The sequence below is a fragment of the Lithobates pipiens genome, unplaced genomic scaffold (genome assembly GCF_037356315.1).
Source record: "Lithobates pipiens isolate NorthernLeopardFrog02 unplaced genomic scaffold, aLitPip1_a1.2 Scaffold_1, whole genome shotgun sequence".
Taxonomy (NCBI): Eukaryota; Metazoa; Chordata; class Amphibia; order Anura; family Ranidae; genus Lithobates; species Lithobates pipiens.
The window spans coordinates 171,117,573-171,134,023 of NW_027507685.1; the positions used below are offsets into that span (position 1 = coordinate 171,117,573).

Below are 16,451 nucleotides of genomic sequence, written 5' to 3' on the forward strand. Positions count from 1 at the left end.
TTGGTGTCACATGGTGACCCCGCCCCTTTATGATGTCACAGTCCCGGAGGATGCTGGGACTGTCGCCATGTGACATCAACCCATGTGGCCAACCCATGTGACATAAAGCCATGTGACACCGCCCCTTGTCCCTATATAAGTGGCAGCGCAGCGCGTCCCTGGCATTGCGGCCGGAGAGATCGTCGAGTCAACATCTCCAGGAGAAGAAGAAGAAGAAGAAGAAGAACGGAAGGCGGCGGCGGCGACAGAAGTCCGGGCCACCGCTTGTAAAAGAGCTAGAAGAAGGCGCGGTGGCCCGGCAGAAGAACCGAAGAGGGGGACAAGACCCCCGAAGTCGGAAGAAGAGGCCGGCGGCGAGGAAGAAATCCGGACTCCTCCGCTAGCAAAAGAGCTACAAGAAGATAGCGGAGGAGTCCGGCGAGAAGACCCCCGAAGACGGAAGACCCCCGGAGCTGTGCAACAAAGTATTTTATCTCGTGTGTTGTGTTTTTTTTGTACTTTTATTTTACAGGTGAATGGGTAGGGGTACATTGTACCCCATACTCATTCACATAGGGTGGGGGGCCGGTATCCGGGGGCCCCCTTATTAAAGGGGGCTCCTGGATTCCGATAAGCCCCCCGCCCGCAGACCCCGACAACCAACGGCCAGGGTTGTCGGGAAGAGGCCCTTGTCCTCATCAACATGGGGACAAGGTGCTTTGGGGTGGGGGGGCCGCGCGGCCCCCCCATCCCAAAGCACCCCCCATGTTGAGGGCACGCGGTCTGGTACGGCTCAGGAGGGGGGGGCGCTCGCTCGCAACACAAATAAATGTGAAAATAAATGATACAATACAGTGATAATGACATGAAAATCAAAAGTCCATCTGTAAAGTAAAAGGTGTCACTAATGCATTAGTGACACCTTTTACTTTACAGATGGACTTTTGATTTTCATGTCATTATCACTGTATTGTATCATTTATTTTCACATTTATTTGTGTTGACAAGTTAGCGCTACACCATTCACCATTTTCCTTGTATATGTTTGTCACATTTTTGTGGAGCTGCTTGTTTAGAATTTGGGTTTAGCGCAGTATTTATCACAGTTTTACCATGTATAATGAATTGCTTCACATAAATAATGGAAAGGGGCTTGAAGGAAGGCAAGGAATGGCATTTATAATCCTAGCATGCTGATTTAAGATTTAACACAAAAGGAAGACATTTCCTGAATTTATATTCATCAAAAGATTGATCGGAACACTATGGGAGGATCTTGTTTCTGATGAAACTCATTATCTGTCCACGCAAGCTATTGAGTCTACGATCACACAATAATTTTCTCCTGCTGAAATTTGTAATACATTTTATTGAAGAGCTCTTAATCAAAGCAATCAAGTTAAATCACTAATGACTCATCTGAAATGCGTAAGACATTGTTCAGTGCAGATTGACGCTGCGTCCAAAGAGTATAAATAGTGTGAAAGAGGATACTGTAATGAACAATTCTTGTCCACTGAGTGTCTACTAAGAAGGTCATTTAAATTGCTAATGAGAAGCTCATTACCGCTGTGTGAAAATAAATTATAATTAACCCAACTGGTTACCTATTTACTGATTAATAGTTTTTAGTAAATGCAAAGAACATAATTATAACTATGGGAAAGAATGACTCTCGAGCTTATTACGTTGACCATGTTGGATCTAAGTGTGAGATAACTTTATGTCACCAGCTAATAAGAGATAAGAGAACTAGAGATAAGAACAAAGGGTGTGGTGTTAAATTACTGGGCCACGTAGCATATTCTTCATAGGGCTCTCCAAGCTCCGTAATCACATTGAAAAGTGAGAAGACCTTTAAGATACAATTTGTTTTCCCAATACTGGGCCACCATATATCCATTGACTTGTGTGATACATGCTATAAGAATCTACATAATTATGGAAACCACCCAAAGACACTTTGAGAGAAGTTGTGTCACTGGCTAATGAGATAAGGAAGAGTAGCGATAAGAACAGAGTTGTAGTGTTAGACTACTTGGCCACGTAGCAAATTCTTTGTAGGGCCTCCAAACTCCATGTTCACATTGAAACGTAAGCAGACCTTTAAGATATGATCTTTCTTCCAGTACTAGATCTTGTATGATAAATGCTTTAGGAATCCACATAATTATGAAACATACCGCAAAATCCTTTTGTTAGTGATCACTTCAGCCAAGTTCACCTGGTTCCACACAGTAGTAGTGATAGTTTCTGGGTAGTTTCCCCAAATTAACGCTAAGTCTCGGGTTCACACTAAGGTGACCTGACAGGCGACCTGAAGTTGCGCTCCATGCAGTGCAATGAAACCATTCTAATCAGAGCCACTCAAGTCGTTCCAACTTAGAAAAAGGTTCATGAACTATTTTGGGGAAACTTTGGAGCAGCTTGCATTGACTTCTGTTACAGAAGTCTTTTGCAAGTCTCGCTGTACGGGGTGGCTTCAGAGTGGCGTGACTTTGAAGTCGCCCCAGTGTGAGCCTACATTAAAACTCATAGTATTTTTTGTTATTTAAAAGCAGCAGATCATGCTAAAGCCACAACACAGCAAGACTTCCACTTTTAGGTGGAAAATATCAACTTTTAACACATGATATTTTTTTCCTTAAAATGGATCTAAACCTAATGTAAAGAAAAAAAAAATGCCAATCCTTAGATGTGATGGCTGTATTCATTGTTTTTTTTTTTGTTTTGTTTTTTGACACTTTTTTCTTTATTATGACCTGTGATTGTGCCAGTAACACACTTTCTGTCCTAGAGTGACAACACTCTCCTAATGTACCGTATCTATGGAAAAGCAGCATTGCCCCAGGATTGGAAGGACTAAAGAACAAGTCCTTTGCTCCTCATCGCTATAATATAGTCTGGGTGTTTTTTAGGCCTAATGTGAAACCATTGTTTGATATGACACTGCAGAGTGCACGGTACCCAGGACTAGTGATGAGCTTGGGTATGGCTAAACCCAGAAGGCAGCTGTCATTCCTGGACCGATCAGCTGCACTTGGGACGTGCCCTGGCCCACAGCTGAACATTCACAAGAGGGTGGGCATGCTTGTGACATCATTTTCCTAATATGGCCAAATTAGGTCAATGATGTTTGACCCAATATGTCCATGTGGCCATATATCGTCAATTAAGTCACAAGCATCCCCACTGCTCAGTGTAGGTGCAGCTACGGGGCGGGGAAGCCCCTGCCCATGGCTCTTTGGTCCAGCATTGACAGTCGATATCCAGGTTCAGCCAAATATTGGCTCGAACCAAATCTGGAGCCCAACCCAAGCTTATCCCCTACACGAGACAGCACAGGATTTCTGGCAAGATCTACAGATTTTTTTTGCAAAAACAGAGAATATAAAAACAAAAAAAAAAGCTTTCTATAATATATAAACAGACTATGAGGGAGAAAATAATAGGATTTTACTGTTAGGGTTAAGATACAATTTATCAAAGTGTCTAGTTATTTAGGAGGGACTATCCTTGACACAGCAAAACCATCTTTTAATGAGTGAGCATCTCCTCTTATCGTACTGATTGAGTCTTCTCAAGCCATGAGCGAGATATTATTATTCAGCAAGGGAACTGAACTTGGCTGAATGAGATTGGCCACCTAATACTTCTCCTTGACAAGCTGTCTGTTTAATAAATGAGCTTCATTCAGAACTTAGGAGTGACCTTCTTCTGAATGGAAGTGCTTTGCACTGATTCATTGTGACATGAAGATTATCACGTAATTGCTAGACTGCCTTTAAGTATGCGACAGAACTGTGATAAAAGAGCGTCCTTTACTCTGTGAGATTACTTGAACACGAATACAACATTCAGGACAAACAAATGCAAATACAACATAATATTAATTAAAGGAGAGCAGTAAAGAATTTTATTATACCCTATGGCAGCCAAATCTTTACTACCAACTTTTACTGTTCTTCAATCTTGCTAATGTTTAACTATAATAAAACCCTAAACATGATTTGTTTCTTTTACAGATTGTCTATTTTACGGCCACGTTTCCGTACGTGGTTCTACTAATCCTTCTTGTTCGTGGTGCCATGCTGCCAGGTGCTGTGGAAGGCATTATATACTACCTTAAGCCTGACTGGTCCAAGCTTGGGACCGCCCAGGTAAGATAAACCACGCTGACTCCACCATGATACAAGGGATCTTTTTATAAAGTGGTCTGGAAGATGCTTTACCCAAAGTAATTAGGTTTTGCCTTTTATCCCCCCCCCCCCCCCCAGTAATTTATTATTTTTCATTAATATTATAATATTATAATACAGGATTTATATAGTGCCAAGTTTGCTCAGTGTTTTACATATGAGAGGAAGCCAGCGCACACATTACAATTCAATACAAGAGGGTTCAGAGGGCCCTGCTAATGAAAGCTTACAATCTAAAAGGAAGGGCTAATTGATCCAAAAGGTAATAACCCCCGGGGGGATGAGTGGATGGAAAAAGTAAGAGTTCAGGTTTTCGGTAGAGGCGGTATAGGCTTTACTGAAGAGATATATTTTTTCAGGTCACCTAAAGACAAACAGATAGATGGACATATTGTGTTAGGGAGCCCCAAAAGATGGGAGAAGCTCTGAAGATGTCCTGGGAGGTGAGTTGGTGACCAGGGAGCCAATCTAAAAGGAAGGACTAATTGATACAACAGGTAATAACCCCAGCATGGGATAGATGATTGGATACAAAAAGTAAGTGTTACGTTTTTTCGGTAGAGGAGGAAAAGGCTTTCCTGAATAGATAAGTTTTTCAGGGATTGCCTAAAGGCAGACAGAGGAGATAGATGGACAGATGGACATGTTGTGGCAGGGAGTCCCAGAAGATGGGAGCGGTCCTGGAGGCAAGAAGATGACCAGGCAGCCAGAGAACAGGAGGTCTTGAGGAGGAGCAAAAAGGATGGTTTGGGTGATTCGTTGAAGTGAGGCTGGTGATGTAGCCCGGGGGCAGAGTTGTGGGTGGTTCTGTATGTTGTGAATACAAAGAAGAGTAGAACATTGCTGATTATTAAGAGCAACAAGTCAAGTCTTCCTTACAATATGTTGATAAGTTATCACCACCATCTAAACTAAGGTTCCATGGAACCCTAGGGTCCCTCCAGAGGTTGCTAGGGGTTCCTTGAGCAATGAGCAATTTCTGCTTCTTAGATAAGTTCCCACTGATACCATTGATTCCCAATGAAGAGGGCTAGGAGCATCCGCCCCAGGATCATCATACCAATGTATCATGAGTTGTAGATATAGTACATTTTTGCAATGGTTTCCTTAAACAGGAAATTATTTCAAAGGTTCTTCTGTGTTTAAAAGGCTGAGAAAGGCTGATGTAAATGATTATAATATATACACTATTTTTCAACCTCTTTCCTTTTGGCTGTGAACTTCAAACAAAGTGTGTGACAATGTTTAAGACTTGCTGTACTGTACAAAGGGCCAAGGGGTATATTTATACAAAAATGTATTATATTAAAATTCACCTTGTGAATCTTTTATTGGCAATTATCTAAGTATTATTCAAAGACTGTGTCACCTATAACGCAATTCTGTCTTCTCATTAGGTGTGGATTGATGCCGGAACACAGATCTTCTTCTCCTATGCCATAGGACTTGGAGCACTTACAGCTTTGGGCAGCTATAATCGTTTTCACAATGACTGCTACAAGTAAGAATGTCAGAATATATATGAAATGTACTTGTATAGATAACATAAGCAGAATCTTTGTTTTTTATATGGCTTAACTGGACACTATAACTTTTTCCAAAGTGAAAGTGGTGATGGTTCATAACTAGACAACATAGAACAGCCAATGCATTTGGGGGTCTTAAAGTGGTGTTACAGCAAAGAATATGTCTAATGTTAGCAATGATACACCTCCATCCCTAAATAAGACAAAGCAAAAACAGATAATTGCCCTGGGACTTTGTAAAGGTGAACATTATGAGGCCAAAATATGTAAAAAAGTAACTTTACTGAGTATATAAAGTTAATTATACATAATTTACATCAATAGATAAAAACTGTTGGTAATAGGTAGAATACATAATACAATGTGAACACATCTCTTGCAAAGATCCATGTAATATGATATACAACATCTAAAACTCAAAGCGTTTTGTGTGTCAATGCTCGCTTCTTCAGGAGAAAGTACATTAGCAGTGTATCTAAAATAACATGGTGAGAAAGGGGGACGTTATGAGTGGATGGTCCCACATTTACCAGTAGGCAATACCAAGGTGCAACAGGCTGGTTTCCCAAACAATGACAGTGGCATGAGCATAGCAAGGGAGCTGAAGCAGTGGATCCAGCCGGGCCCCTTCGGGTGTCAACTGGAGGATGGATGGGATCAGGATGAAAGATAGGTGTCCCTTGGTGTTTCTCCATTTCCATGATCATGGAAAACAGCTGCAACATAAATGTGTATGGGTAGGTCGGTAGTTGCTACAAGATAGTATAATCCTTGCAGCTGGGTATAAGAGGTATCAAGTACAATGCCGCCTGTTGAAACAAATTGTTCTTCTGTGTGCAGCGGCCCTAGACCCCCAATACTCACTTGAGTATCCTTTCGATCTAGCAATATCCATGAGAGCTGAGCTTCCCCTGGGTATTTCATTGCTCATTGGCTGAGACAGCATTGGGAGCCATTTGCCCCTGCTACTGTCAATCACAGCCAGTGAGCCAATGGAGACACATAAAGAGGGGCTCGAGAGTGAGCACCAACCAGTGAACCCCAAAGCAAGCGGCTTGCTATTGAAGGCACTGGTTGAAGAGGAGGAGCTGGGGGATCTGAGGAGAGGAGGATCAGGGCTGCTCTGTGCAAAAGCACTGCACAGAGTAGGCAAGTATACTATGTTTGTTTTTGTTTTTTTAATGAACCCTTAAAGTCACTTTAAGGATCTCCTCCTTCATCGAGGCTGTAAGATAGACCTAAAATGGTCATGAACAAAAACAATTCCTAATGATTCACTTTTGGAGCTTACACAGGTGGATGATGTCACTGCCCCCACCCCACGTCTGTACAAAGTCTAAAAAGGGTGCCACATGAAAGGTCCAAAGTAATTTATTATTGGTGATGATTCATGATGGGATTAGACAACATGGAACAGCAAACATGTATTGGGATTTAAGGATTTACCCCTTCTTCAGGGCTATAAAATAGATATAAAATTGTCATAAACCATTTTTATGTATATTGTATAGCCTTGAAGAAAGACTAGAACCCTAAATCCCTGTAATTTATGGGGATGCTCTACGTTGTCAAGTCCAGTGTTTCTCAACTCCAGTCCTCAAGGCTCAGTTCAAAACATTTGAATAATTTTTTAGGATTTGCGCACAAATGGGAGCTGGGGGCATTACAATGTAAAATTTGGGTGCATTTCCTCATCCAGAAAAATGAATGGTTGTACCCAGCAGTAGGTGGACATATGCTGAGTACTGGTCTAAATGCGTGCATGCATACGGACGTACAGTCCACCCCTAGTCTGCGCCTGCCCATAGGCATCTGCTTGTTTACTCAAGTACCAGCACATGCCAACATACAGCCATTGATTTTCCCAGGACAGGGAGATGCACCAGAATTTTACATTATACAACCCTGGGCACTAAAGGCTTTATTAAGGTAAGTCTTAAATTAAATTTTATTGAGCAATGCCAATCTTTTGCCTATTACATATAACATGGAGACATGACCTTAGTTGCACTTAAAAAGTAAAAATAAAAAAATTGTGCCAAAAATTGTAAGTAAAAGTTGTTTGTATCTGTAGTCTAATAAAATAAAATGAAAGGACAAGTACACACGTCATGAAAAGAGTTTACTCGTAGTCAGTACATGGTTTGTTGACAATACAGGCGTTGTATTTTTTTTTTTTATGTTCCTTGGCATTTTCTATGCTCAAGAGAATGGTGGAATGAAAACGTCCTATTTTTGTAACACTGGAGGACAGGCAGACAAGTCTCCTGCTGGTTGTTTTTGAGTGGAGATGGCTGTTTTTTTTTTCTGCAGGGATAAATCATGTTGTGTCCCGTCCTGGTGCCTTGTATGGCTGTGTGGGTAGAGGATGAGCCGTACAGCACATACAGTCCCCCCCGGCCTCAATGAAAGGAGCTCATAGTTATGTGGGGTAAACTTGTTTGCTCATTTCTCTGCCAAGTGGGCGATAAACACCCCTCACATTGCGTTCCCTCGTACTCACGCAGACTGCGGCCTAAGTAACCGACTCCAGTAAAGTTCACCTTAAAGGAAAAGTATAGTGTATTCATAGTAAACAAGTAGATGGAAACCTCAAATTAACTGCATTTAGTGTGCTGAAGCTTAGAGTGTCATAAACCATTGTCATAATGTATAATAGAGTAAATGTTTTCACCTTTTTTATCTGTAGCATCTCACTGTTGCTAATCTCCTGCATCATTTTTGCAGCCATTTCTCATCTACATGCAGTGGCGGCTGGTGCTCAAAATTTTTTGGGGGGGCGCAAACCAACTGAAAAATTTTTGAAAAAAAAACATCAATTGCAGCCACTGTGCCCAAGGCTGCCACTGTGCCCATCAAACGCTGCCTCTGTGCCATCAAATGCAGCTGCTGTGCCATCAAATGCAGCCACTGTGCTATTAAACGCTGGCAATGTGCCATTAAACACTGCCACTGTGCCATCAAATGCAGCTACTGTGCCCAAACACTGCCACAGTGCCCATCAAATGCAGGTACTGTGCCATTAAACACAGTTACTGTGCCAAACGCTGCCACTGTGCCCAAACGCTGCCAGTGTGCTCATCATATGCTGCCAGTATGCCCGGCACTTACCCTGTGTCTTTGGGGCAGCGGGTGACAGCGACGAGCAGGGTGCTTCATGTGTCTCCTGCCTCATCTCCCATCCTTCTCCTCCTGACAGGCGTCCAATAGCGGCGCCCCATTAAATGCTGCCAGTGTGCCCATCAAATACTGCCAGTGTGCCCAACTGCCCATCATATGCTGCCAGTGTGCCCAACTGCCCATCATATGCTGCCAGTGTGCCCATCAAATGCTGCCAGTGTGCCCATTAAATGCTGCCAGTGTGCCCAACTGCCCATCATACGCTGCCAGTGTGCCCATCAAATGCTACCAGTATGCCAGCGGGTGACAGCGACGAGCAGGGTCCTTCATGCGTCTCCTGCCTCATCTCCCGTCCTTCTCCTCCTGATAGGCATCCAAAAGTGGCGCCTGTTATTTCAGACAATCAGGTGACAGGTAACAGACCCAAGCACCTGATTGGTGGAGAGGTGGTTCAGTGTTAGGAAAGCAAATAGTCATTCGTTTTCCTAAAAAAGACTGCGAATGCCAAGCATGGTGCCCGCAGTTCACCTATTTTGCAGCCTATTAGATCCTAATGCCGCATACACATGAGCGGACTTTCCGGCAGACTAGGTCCGAAGGGATTAGTCCATTGAAAGATCCAATCGTGTGTGGGCTAGTCCATTTGTTTTTCGAAAAAATAATCGGAGGGACCTAGAAATAGAACATGTTTCAAATCTATCCGACGGACTCAATTCTGACGGACTAAAAATCGGTAAAACCGTTAGTCTGTGTGCTGGTCCGATGGACCAAATACGACTCAAAGGAAGCTACTTGCTACTGGCTATTGAACTTCCTTGTTTAGTCCCGTTTACGTAATCACATTCAAAATGAATGGACTTAAGAATGGACTTAGTCCGTTCGTGTGTGGCCAAGTCCGTGCATTCTGAAAGTCTGTCCGAACTCCACCGAAAGTCTGTCAGGAAGACCATCGGACCTAGTCTGCCGGAAAGTCCAGTCGTGTGTACCCGGCATTACTTACCAGCTCCGCTTGGGCCGTGCATTCCATGGAGCTTCTGACATCACTTCAGGTTTACTACTGGCACAGGGAAACCGGAAGTGACGTCTTAACTCGGAGAACAAAGCACCTTTGAGTTAAGTGATACTATGGGCGGGCGGAAGTTGTCCGGCGTGATGGACTGCACCACAAGCCAACTCCAAAGCCTGCAACAGAAGCGCCTCATCTGCAATCTTGTGATTGCATTGACGTGGTGCTTCCCATAGTGCACTGTGTCTGACACCCAAATACAGTGCACTTAAAGGACATTTTTTTCTAATTTTTTTTTAAGGTCCTTTTTTTATTCATTTTTTTATTTTTATTTTTGTGACTGTTGTGACATTTCAATAAAGTTTGTTTGAAAAAAAATAAGAAAGAACATACAATTTGCCGTGAACAATACATGGTGATCCTGCCATGAGGGTCCTTGTTCTGGCACTTCCTGGGCAGCTTCGTCCAGCTCACCTGACACAGGGCTCACATGACTGAAGCTTACCTTTCAAAGGAAACCTTGAACAGAACTGATTTGTCTTCTGCACTGGGCTCCCAGCAGCCATCTTGAGTCTTATTGGGTACAGAGCACTGCTGAGAAGTGAGCCGCCATCTTGAGCCTAGAGAGTCTGTATATAACCCCTTCTGGGTCATTTTGGCATGCCTGCAGTGTGGGGAGTTTCTACACAGACTCTAGATGGTAGGCAAAGAATAGACTAGGAAAGGTTCTTGAGAACAAGGGAGATATTTTGAATGATTCTGTGAACTCGTCTGCAGGCTAATTTTCATTGATCTTTGTGCTCCAACCTGTCATCTGGAGTGATGCATTTTTCACCTCATTTTGCCAGCACCCTTTAGGGTAATCTTATGCCGCGTGCACACGGTCAAACTGTTTGACGTACTTAGTCCGTCATACAATCCGACGTACAATCCGGCGTACTTTCCACTGAACGGACTTGACCACACACGGATACCCAAACAGTCGGACGAAAGCTTGCGCGATGACGTACAGCACGTACGACGGGACTAGAAATAGGAAGTCCAAGACACAGCAAAGTGCTGTAAATCCTTTCTGGGCATGCGCCATTCTTAGTCCGTCGGACTAGCATACTGATGACCGTATTGTCCGCTGAAACCAAAGTACGACGGACAGATTTTTGGAAAAACCGAAATTCTTAGTACTCCGGACTGCATGCTGAAAAAGTCAGCTGAAGCCCACACACGAGCGGATTGTCTGCTGAAATGTGTTTCAACGGACTAAGTACGTCAAACAGTTTGACCGTGTGTACGCGGCATTAGCCTCAGGAGTACCTACCTAAAGAAGAAATCCTTGATCACCCTACCATATGTACTGTAATTATTATTATAGGGGATTTTGGCAGTTGTGTATAAGTACTGTCCATTAAACTCCATTCTGAAGTGGGTTGTATTGCACTTCAACTGAAATCCAGCTCTGAATAGCAGCTTGGTATTAAATCTGTAAGCCTGAAACTGTGACGACGAGTCCACTTTATGGACCAGACATGTGCTTCGCCAGCAGTATTAGAGGCAGTTAGCTGGCCCTCAGCAGCTGTTGTAAGGGAAGACCAGAGTACTGTGCTTCCATGACACCTCAGCTGTTGCTTTCAATGCAGGTCTTAGTCAACAAGGCTGTGTCCACGCGGTATAAGCATGGCCCTCAGGAATCTGCATCCCCTTCCTCGTTTAATGGAAGTGACTTGTAACTCAACAGCTGGTCAGCAACAAAAGTTCCTGGGGCTGCTGTCACTTTTTTTTAGCTTATAAATAGAGCTGGATGGAGACACTTCTCAGCTTCTCCTGTCCTCTTCAAACTTCCACATTTCCACCTCAGGAAATTAACAGACAATAACCGTTATCCTTGGCAGACTAATTGTGAAGTTGATATTGAGTAAAAGCCCAACTCCAGCCAACTCAGTTTCAGACATCTCAAGTCTCCCGCAACTCGGAAAAGTCTTCCGCATTTGGCAGCGGGCTCACGGACACCCATGAGTGCGGCACACTTCCGGATGAGCCTGCCTGCACTGTCACTCACTGCCACAGGAGGCGTTTGAACAGCAGCTGCGAACGAAGCTCCCAAGCTTGGCTCTCATTGGCCCATGGGCGGTGCCTGCGTCAGCAAGAGGAGGGAAGAGGGAGGCGGGACTGGGATTGGTTGCTAGGCTCGGCTAATTTGCCTAGCAACTGAGCGAATTGAGGCGGGTGTACAGAAGAGTATGATGGTGATTGCATGGCTGGGGAAGATCGGGCTTTTTTTGTCATCTCTGACTTTGCCACGTTCAGTGATGGCAAGGAGCAGAGGGCGGCTGGATGTGTGTGGTGTTTGGTGTATACTATTGTCACAGAAGGGGAATAATAGCGTGGTGTGTCATGTGTGCAGCTTATGTTCTGCCACTGAGTAATATATAATAATGACCGTCAGTACAAGGAAACCCTACCCTTATTTGCGCAGCACCCTGTATAGTCACAGCTTTGTACTTCTTAGCAACAGCACGCATTTCTGGAAAACATAGGCCTCATTCACACTGGCAGCATGGAAACTTTATGTATGTGTGGTAAGACCTCCTTCACACTGGCAGCATGGAACCTTTATGTATGTGTGGTAAGAGCTCCTTCACACTGGCAGCATGGAACCTTTATGTATCATGTAACTATCTGCCCCTCACCTATATGAACCTGCCTTGGCAAAGCGGGACAACAGCTGATCTGGGGCTCTGTACTGTGCATGCATAGAAACATCACGGGGGCTGCCGCCACCTCAATACCCTCAGTTGCTAGGAAAATTAGCTGAGCCTAGCAACCAATCGCGGCACACGCACGGGAATGATTTCACCGTATGGGCCCACCTCCCACTTCCCTCCTTTCGCTAACGCAGGCACCGCCCATGGTCCAATGAGTGCCAAGCTCGGGAGCTTAGTTCGCAGCCGCTGTTCAAACGACTCCTGTGGCAGTGGGTGACAGTGCAGGTAGACTCAGCCGGGAGATTGTGCCGCACTTGCGGGTGTCTGTGAGCCCGCTGTCAAATGCGGGAGACTCCCCCGAGTCGCGAGAGACTTGAGATGTCTGCACGGTTATAGCTTAGGGTTGTCACATCATCCCTTTAATCCAGGACACACATCAATTACACAGGTTCTGTGGCTGATTAAGGTGGTAATTAAACTCAGTTGGTGCCTTATCTGCATTAAATTAGCTTGAGAACCTGTGTAATTAATATGTGTCCTGGATTAAAGGGATGATGTGGCAACCCTAGTATAGCTGCATTTAATTGGCACTGATCAGGCTGTATTTAATTGGGGGGGGGGGGGGGTGGCGCCGGTGCGAAACGTCACCTTCCTGAAATGAGTTTTCCAGTTTTCCACCTCCCTGAAATGAGCGTTGCAAGGTTGGGATGTCTGCAGTTTAGCTTAGAAAAGAAGGGGAAGGATGGAAGGATTAAAATGTGTCATCCGTTTGTTGTCTTGTGTCCCCGAAGAAATATGTTCACCACTCACAAGCCCATTACAATGGCTCACTGTCTTGGCTGATGGGGTCCCTTGCCCCATGCACCACTAGGCAGGTAGGACCAGATGTTTTCATGCAAACCTTTGATTGCTAAATCACTTCCTCTTTTGCTCGTACTAGTAAACAAAAGTGGTCCCATGACTTATGTGCCCTCTGCCATTGGATCTAGGCTACATTTTTGAAGTTACCATGAGATTTCGGTGGCCATTTTGGTACGTTGGGTACTATAATAGCACAGTCTGCATCACAGGGGGTGTCTTTAGTGAGAACTGCATGGAGATAGGGACAGGTACCCATTAGGAGTAGAGAGGCTTCACCCCACAGTCTGGAGCAGGTTGGAGACAAGCTAGACTCAAAGTGGTCCTGCTTCCGGGATTAGCCTGGAGAAATTTGGTCTATAGTTTGCCCTTTAGGGGAGCAGTCTAGTATACTTGGGGATACAGCATTCAGGAGTTTAAGGAAGGCACACCTTAACATGGCTTATATCTGATGTAAATTGTTCCTTACCTCCAGAAGTGAAGTAGAGGAACATTAACCTTTTTTGTGTTTGCTGGTTCATCAGATAAAAATTCTGTTAATGAAGAGGTTCTGCTGCCTCCTTCCTTTAAAACCATTATCTCTAGGTTAACCATCCGCAACACACCACTAATTCCATTGGAGAAAAATCCAACAACCTTCCATTAAAATTCAACACGGGTATAACTTTATTGTTCTGGACAAGCACCACCTGAGACCTATTTTAGATTATTAGGTCATTAATATATACTATTTATTGTTTAGTACATGTATACACTGATGGTGATACACTTAATTTGATGTGATTATCTTTATGTAATCACTTAAGAGTTTACACTTTATTTATTGTTTAGTGATTGGTTAAACACCATTTGATGCAAGCTGCAACCCATCATTAACATCACATTAATTTATATATGTACAGTGCATCCAGAAAGTATTCACAGAGCTTCACTTAGCAAATGTATTAAAAATAAAAAATGAAAAAAATCACATATACATAAGTATTCACAGCCTCTGTCATGACACTCAAAATTGAAGTCATTCAAGTGCATCCTGTTTCCACTGATCAACCTTGGGATGTTTATACAACTTGACTGGAGTCCACCTGTGGTACATTCAGTTGCTTGGACATGATTTGGAAAGGCACACACCTGGGTATATAAGGTCCCACAGTTAACAGTGCATGTCAGAGCACAAACCAAGCCATGAAGTCCAAGGAATTGTCTGTAGACCTCCAAGACAGGATTGTATCGAGGCACAGATCTAGGAAAGGGTACAGAAAAATGTCAGCAGCGTTGAAGGTCCCAATGAGCCTAGTGGCCTCCATCATCCATAAATGGAAGAAGTTTGGAACCACCAGGACTCTTCCTAGAGCCGGCTGCCCAGCAAAACTGACTGATTGGGGGAGAAGAGCCTTATCACTTCTCCAGTCTGGGTTTTAAAATTAAATCTTCTATTGGCAACACCTTTCTTTCCTCTTCATTTGTACAGAGCCTTTAGAGTTAATATAGTGTGATAAGGTTGGAATATATTGCTGCATACATGTTTCTAAACCACTTTTAATTATTTATTTTTTATTTGTATTTTTATTTTTTACAGAGATGCCTTTATCCTTGCACTAATAAACAGTGGGACCAGTTTCTTTGCTGGCTTTGTGGTTTTCTCAATTCTCGGATTCATGGCTAATGAGCAGGGGGTAGACATCTCAAAAGTGGCTGAATCAGGTATATTGCTTTTAAAATGTTTTCCATAAAAACACATTCTCTCAATGAGAATACCTAATCTAAAAGTTCCCATATTCGATTCCTATCATATTGACATACAGCATTTGAGATGCTTGCCATTGTGTAGACCAGCCATTCTCAACCAAGGTTCCATGTAACATTAAGGTTCCTCCAGAGGTTGCTAGGGGTCCTTGAACTGTTGTTTATTGACCTTCCATCTGATGGTGTCATTAGTGCTCCACATCCATCGGCACGTGAGACAGCCAGAAGGGTGACACCATTTACCTTTTTTAGCTAACTATAAGGGTGGCATTACGACCACCACTGTAAGGGACATTCTTCTCACTGACCACCAATATAAGAGTAATTTTTCCCACTGACCGCCAAAGTAATAGAAATCCTTCCCACTGACACCCAACGTATAGGGCATTCTTCCCACTGACTCCAAACGTAAGGGGCATTCTTGTCACTGACCACCAGTGTAAGGGGCATTCTTCCCACTAACACCCAATGTAAGGGGCATTCTTCCTACTGCCAACCAACATAAGAGGCATTCTTCCCACTGACCACCAATACAAGGAGCATTCATCCCATTGACCCCCAATGTAAGGGGTATTCTTGCTACGGACCACCAATGTAAGGAGCATTTTCCTAGTTGAAAATCTTAGCAGGGATTCCCTGAGACCTGAATATTATTTCAAAGGTACCTCTAAAGTAAAAAATGGGGTGCAATTTGATGGAGTTACTGGACAGAAACTCAGCTGTGAGTAGCAAAATATCTGACGCCACCAAAAAAAAAAAAAAAGAAAAAAAAAAGAAATTGATCTCAATTAGTTTTGGAAATATATGGGAAATTTTACTTATACAAAGTGTGCATATTATTGATTGCACTTTCAAATAAAACTATTTGTAGATCAGGGTTATGTGTCTTCTTTAAATTTATCCCAGTACTGTCATTTTAGGTCCACTGTATAGATATCTATTTATACACTGATTAGTTGGATCTGAGAATAAATCCATCTTAGAAGGATTAGAGATTGTATATAATAACAAACTTTTTTCCCTTGCACAGGGCCAGGACTGGCTTTTATTGCATATCCACGAGCAGTGAGTCTGATGCCAGTGGCGCCTCTCTGGTCCGCTCTGTTCTTTTTTATGCTGCTACTTCTCGGTTTGGACAGCCAGGTAAAAATATATGTGCTAGGCAACATTTGGTGGGGTATGCTATACAGAGAACTGGGGGACATGGGGAGCCAGTGGAGGAGTTGTAGAAGTTAGAGTGAGTGCAGCCTTTCATGAGCCCCTAAGCCGGTTGAGCCTCAAGCTCTTACGTTCTTTTCCAGCTGAGGGGGGCCTAGAG

General features: G+C 43.5%; 1 protein-coding gene across 2 annotated transcripts in view; it reads left to right on the top strand.

The window, feature by feature from the left end:
* The window catches only part of SLC6A8 (solute carrier family 6 member 8), a 179,104-nt gene that overhangs the window by 136,316 nt on the left and 26,337 nt on the right, over positions 1-16,451 (top strand). For both annotated transcript variants that reach the window (XM_077478878.1, XM_077478877.1), the window contains exons 5-8: positions 4,005-4,139; positions 5,576-5,679; positions 14,967-15,091; positions 16,164-16,276. In XM_077478878.1, the coding sequence (XP_077335004.1) occupies positions 4,005-4,139; positions 5,576-5,679; positions 14,967-15,091; positions 16,164-16,276 (477 nt within the window). The remainder of the gene's footprint in view (positions 1-4,004; positions 4,140-5,575; positions 5,680-14,966; positions 15,092-16,163; positions 16,277-16,451) is intronic.